The sequence below is a fragment of the Diabrotica virgifera genome, chromosome 8 (assembly GCF_917563875.1).
Source record: "Diabrotica virgifera virgifera chromosome 8, PGI_DIABVI_V3a".
NCBI lineage: Eukaryota > Metazoa > Arthropoda > Insecta > Coleoptera > Chrysomelidae > Diabrotica > Diabrotica virgifera.
In genome coordinates, this window is record NC_065450.1 from 199,042,780 (window position 1) to 199,048,779 (window position 6,000).

General features: G+C 36.1%; 1 protein-coding gene across 1 annotated transcript in view; it reads right to left on the reverse strand.

Annotated features, from left to right (window-relative positions):
* Positions 1-5,744, reverse strand: part of LOC114329112 (innexin inx1) — a 123,526-nt gene extending 117,782 nt beyond the window's left edge. The window contains exon 1 of the mRNA XM_028278128.2: positions 5,300-5,744. Coding sequence (XP_028133929.1) covers positions 5,300-5,548 — 249 coding nt within the window. The 5' untranslated portion in view covers positions 5,549-5,744. The remainder of the gene's footprint in view (positions 1-5,299) is intronic.
* Between the last annotated feature and the right edge of the window lie 256 nt (positions 5,745-6,000).

Below are 6,000 nucleotides of genomic sequence, written 5' to 3' on the forward strand. Positions count from 1 at the left end.
AGTAAGCGGTGGCTTCCAACGCATCCTTGGAAACCACTGCTATTATGTTGCGTGGTACAGTTTTTTTATTACGTCATTCATCGCAGTGTTACGGTCACAGTTTGTCGGTGCCGCTTTCGAGGCAACCAAGGCTTCAGCGACCCTTTTGACGTCGCATCGTCTGTCCGAGGACAGGAAGGAAGACCATATCTAGTTTATTTGAGAGTGCATCAATCAGAACTCTGTAACTGTTATTTTGGAAAACTGAATCAATATAACCCTTTTACTCATTATGTTTATTAAAATTGTCACTTTCATTAAACCTCTAAGACAATAGTCAAAGTAACCAAAAACAATATCAATCCCAAAAAGGTTCCAGGATTTAACTAAATAACAGAAGAAATGCTACATAAATTGCCAAGGAAGGCCATCGTAAAACTCACAAACATTATAAACACAGTATTCAGGATACAATGTGTATCAATAACCTACAAAACAGTTGACCTAATCATGATTTGCAAACCAGGGAAACCAACCAGTAAGTAAATAATAAAGTAGAGTCGTACAGACCAATATCGTTGCTATTTTAGCAAGTATCTCCAGATTATTTGGGAAGATATTGCTAATGAGAATACTATCTACAAGGGGCATAGGTAAATTGAGTCCCGTATACCTGAATTAAGAAGGGTCAAAATATTTAGATGGTCGAATTGAGTCCCGGGCATCGTAATCCTTCTAATTACCTTTTAATAGCTTTTTAATTTGTAAGTATTTTATTGGTTATGCATTTATGGTAATCAAATAAAAAGTAATATGTATACCACAAAATATTTAGTATAGAGTGCGATCTATCTGTATACGATACAGTGTTAAGTTGATTGCCAATGAAAATCGTTCTTAGTGAAAAAGAAAAACAATAATTGATTGTGTTGAATGGCTTCAAACATCGTTTTCAAAATTATTTAAAAAATGACGGCAAGCGTTGGATTTGTTGTGCGCAGACGAAAGAAAAATGTAAAGCATTTTTAAAAACCCAAGGGGACAACGTAGTGACGGACATTATGGATGACCACAATCATAGTTAATTAAACGAAGATGTACTCAATCGTCAAATGTTAGTAACTCCTTGAAGTGAAAGACCGTAGAAGATATCAGTGAACGACCTATGAAAATGGGGGATATGAAAATTTTGCATGAGGAATTACGAAATGGCAATATTGGTACCTTGGCTACCAAAGATGTGGAATTGGTCAGAAAAATATGTATAACGCCCGACGATCTCTTCTGCCTAAATTGCCAAAAAGTATGGAAGAAACTCATGAACATTAAAACATTTCCAGTGAATACCAACAAAAAGGAGGATTTTCTAATGGTAAACGACATACAAAAACCAAATTATTGTTTTATTACAACAGCAATTGAACTTTTGAATATTGCTCAAAGTTTTTTATGCAAATGTTCTCCATCCATGATCTAAAAGAAGATCATTATATACCTTTGGTTTTCTTCTTATTGCCAAATAGAAAAAAACATACATATACATAGACTGGCATTTAAATACCTTACTTTAGCACAGATTTAGCATGTAAATGTGGTTATATTGTTTACTGTAAATATTTTAGGATTGCATTTTTGTAATAAAATTATGTTATAAAATAAATTATTGTTTTCTAATTCCTAGAAAACATTACGTACACCGACTAAGCCCCAGGTAGGCACGGGACTTAATTTACCCATCTTCGGGACTCAACTCGGCTATTGGAAAGACGGATTATAAATTCTGGGACTCAATTAGGTTACTCCGTCTACAAGTACCTACTCGACCAAAAGGAAAAATAATTCCTTCTCATCAATTTGTATTCTGCAATAAACACTCAACAGTAGACCAAATATAAATATGTACATTGAATAACAAATATAGAGAGATCTCTAGAAGAGAATAAAATATGCTCAGCTATTTTCCTAGACATAGCAAAAGAATTCGATAAAGTGTCGTATTTGGAAGACAGAAGTTTTAGAGTTAAATAGGAAGATGAATATCGTTAGATATTCAACTGGGAATTCGTTAAACTTCAGAGTCAGAGAATAATAGTCCAAGAGGCAGCGCTGAAAAATTTCTCTGAATTTAAAGTATTTCACAGTTGATTACTGTGATTGTGTAGTGTAGAGAAACATTGTGTAGTGTAGAACAGGTGGTACTGACAGCTTGTCAAAGTTGCTTACCTGCGGAGGTAATTATTAAATCCATTTACTAAGGCTAAAAATCAGTACACATTCTAAATTGAATGAATATAAATAAAAGTTGTTATAGTCGGTCAGCTGTATGACGGGACAGAGCCGGTCGGTCGGCCCCAATGAATGTACAGGGTTATTCACTATATTTTGACCCCCTCTAAACTGCTTTATTTACAGAATTAGACAAAATGTAAAATACAAAACTTATTCAATTTTTAAATTATGATTTTTTGACATATATATCGTACTAGTGACGTCATCCATCTGGACGTGATGATGTAATCGATTATTTTTTTAAATGAAAATAGGGGTCGTGTGCTAGCTCATTTGAAAGATTATTCAATTCCCTATTCAGTAATATAAACATGAACTTGATTGTTTATACAGGGTGTCCAAAAATTTTTTTAATTAAATTAATTGTTTAATTAATAATTCAAAAAAAATTTTGGACACCCTGTATAAATAATGATCTTAATGTTTATATTACTGCATAGAGAATTGAATAACCTTTCAAATGAGCTAGCACACGACCCCTATTCTCATTTAAAAAAAAGTCGATTACGTCATCACGCCCAGATGGATGACGTCACTAGTACGATATATATGTCAAAAAATCATAATTAAAAAATCGAATAACATTTTTTCTAATTCTGTAAATAAAGCAGTTTAGAGGGGGGTCAAAATGAATAACCCTGTTCATTCATTGGGGCCGATCGACCGGCTCTGTCCCGTCATACAGCTGACCGACTATAATAACTTTTATTTATATTCAATTTAGAATGTGTGTACTGATTTTCAGCCTTAGTAAATGGATTTAATTACCTCCGGAGGTAAGCAACTTTGACACGCTGTCAGTACCACCTGTTCTACGTTTCGCTTGACCGACCGCAGTATGTGTCTCTACACAATCACGGTAATCAACTGTGAAAAAACTAAAGTAAATTCAGAGAGATTTTTCGGCGCTGCCTCTCCGTCTATAAAGGCCGAAAAGAGTCCCAGATAGTAAAATGTAGGGCGCAAGACCAAAAGGAAGGTCGCGGAAAAGGTGGCACGATGAAGTGGCATCAACCGCGCAAAATTTGCTAGACGTGAGAAGTGACGTGCTGGCAGATAATGCTGAAGCACTGAAACGTCTAATGGACCGAGTAACGACAGCCTGTAGAGAATTTGGAATGAACTTGAATACAAAGAAGACAAAAACGATGGTCATCAGCAAGCACCAAAACAGAAGGGTGAAGGTCAATGTCGACGGAACAGATCTGGAAAGAGTAACAAGTATAACCTACCTAATAAGAATAATGAAGAAGACGCAACTCTTGGCTTAAAAACCTACGACGACAATGGACGAATATGACCTCCATAGAACTATTCAGGGCGGCTGCAAAGATAATGGCCAACGTCCTTAAGGATAAGGCACCTTAAGAAGAAGAGAAGTGAAAACTTGGAATTGACCGACAGGGTTGGAGGCATAGTTTGAAGAAGGCCAAGGATTGATTGGGATGTAATGCCATTAGAGAAGAGAGAATGAGAGGGGGGGGCAATAAAAGATGCTAGATCAAATAAAACATGGGTGAAAAAGCAGGACATATCGGTCAAGAGTCAAGGAGATTGATATAGAGGTATGACCCAAGATAGAAACTTATGAAGAATTGTTATTAAAAATCCGATTCAATGGAGATAAAGGCAAAGGCGCAAAGGGGATAAGATAAGGATGAGTTATAGATAAGAAAATGGTCTTTGATGGAGAGATAAACTGACTGGATATTGATTTGAAGAAAACAAACAACAATGTACGAGGACGATATTAGGAAATCAAGAAAATTAAGTGCTAAAAAATTTGTTTCATGGTCTTTATCAATACTGACAGACCAAAAATATAACCTTGAAAGAGAAAAACTAAATAAAGCACATTTTTACTGTTCGACATATTTAAATCCATATTTTGAGAATTATTAAAAATAAAACAGTACCGGCTTTTACCGGTTGGTATCATAAAATTTATATCACATCAATATGGCGAGCATAGTTTATGACAAATGACATACACACATTGAATTAAAGTACCTATTCACCAGAGGGTATAATCGTATGGCCTTGCGTGCTACATGTCATGAAGGTCACCTGTAAAGTTACTTGATTGCCCCATTATATACAGGGGTGTAATGCTAAACAGATATCTTCGGTAATATCATCGAAATAAGCTTTTCCATGTCTCTAATGTATTGGAAATTATAGAAAACCTTTATCTTAGGTTTTTGTTTTCGTTAAATATGAAATTAAAAGTTACAGTATGGGTTTTGAAGTATCACAAAGGCAGTGGCGGATCCAGTAGGGAGGGGGTCACGGGGTCATGACACCCCCCCCCCCCCCAAATGAAAATAAATATAAATTCAATAATCTTAAAAAAAGAAAAACCGAGAGCTGTCAAACAAAAAAAAATTTAGGCCCATCCAAAAAATAATTGAAAACCCACTTATCCTAGGGGTGGTAAGACTAAGTGACCTTGCATCAGAGAAATGTAATTAAATCACTATAAAGATCCATGACATTTCCCAAATTCTGGATCCGCCACTGGACAAGGGTTGTACATAAAAGTTTGGCACAAAATGGCGGGAAAATACAGCACTCATTTTTGTTGAAAGCTACATAGTAGTCCCTGTATATTTACTGTTGTCGTTTTATACGTCTTTAGTACCTATTAAATGCTTTTATTTGAACAAAACATTAATATAAACAATTAATGACGAAATAAATCATAGTAAGTAGTAGGTATATAAATTATAGTATTAATCCAAAAACGTTATTTACAGTCTCTTGAAACTATGTACATATTTGCAAATACCTATTGACTTTTCTATTTATTTAGCAATAACACCCGGTCTATTTGGATTATCTATTATCTGCCAGTTCCGGTTCACTTACATCATTCAAAAACAACAAAAAAGCATTTCTCGTCGCCTTAGCAACTACAGCAAACAAAAACAAACCAGATATGAGCAGTAACAATTTTGCACAACAGCAAAAAAGCATATGAGTTGACAGTTGCACATTGCGTATAGATATGTGGGTCAGATGTGACACTTACCTGTCTCTGGAAGGCGTCAGGCATGGTGAAGGTGGAAGATATCCAGCAGTAGGTGTTGACGACATGATTGGGAAGGCCATCGACTATGCACTGTATGGGATTCCCTACAAATTGATTGGCGGTCACTATCAAACTGCATGCACTCAATAAGGCACACGTAAAGATATTGTGCATGCGGAAAATTGCACAATCCGTCACTATTTCCTGGTATTTGAAGTAATTGGCTAGTCCTCCTAGAAGCTTATACATTTTCGGGCAGTGTATATATCACTTTAGAGCATTTTACGAACACTTGACGTGGATTTTCCTATATCGAACTACCGTTTTCTTGTCAACGACAGCTCTTGGAGCATTTTAAAACACAACACAACGTTGTTTCAATGATTATTTAGTTAGATACAATACGATCATTTCTCGCTGTTGAACCAGTAGCTACTGACGTTCCCCTACAGTTTGTGTTTGTGGCCTCCCCACTACGGGATCCAGTCGACCAGTTCGTTCTTTGGAATTCGTTGCGTTCGGAGACACCTTTCACTGGCGTTGGAATGGAGCGTTGGCCGCTCTTTTCCCTCGGGGGTATATTTAGGATTTTCGAAATTCGGGCGTACGTACAATGTACGTGATTTTTCTAGAAGAGTACCGGTGATCTGAGCGATGGATTGGAATGGATTCTGCGATTTATGTAGGGGTGGGAAAAGAAA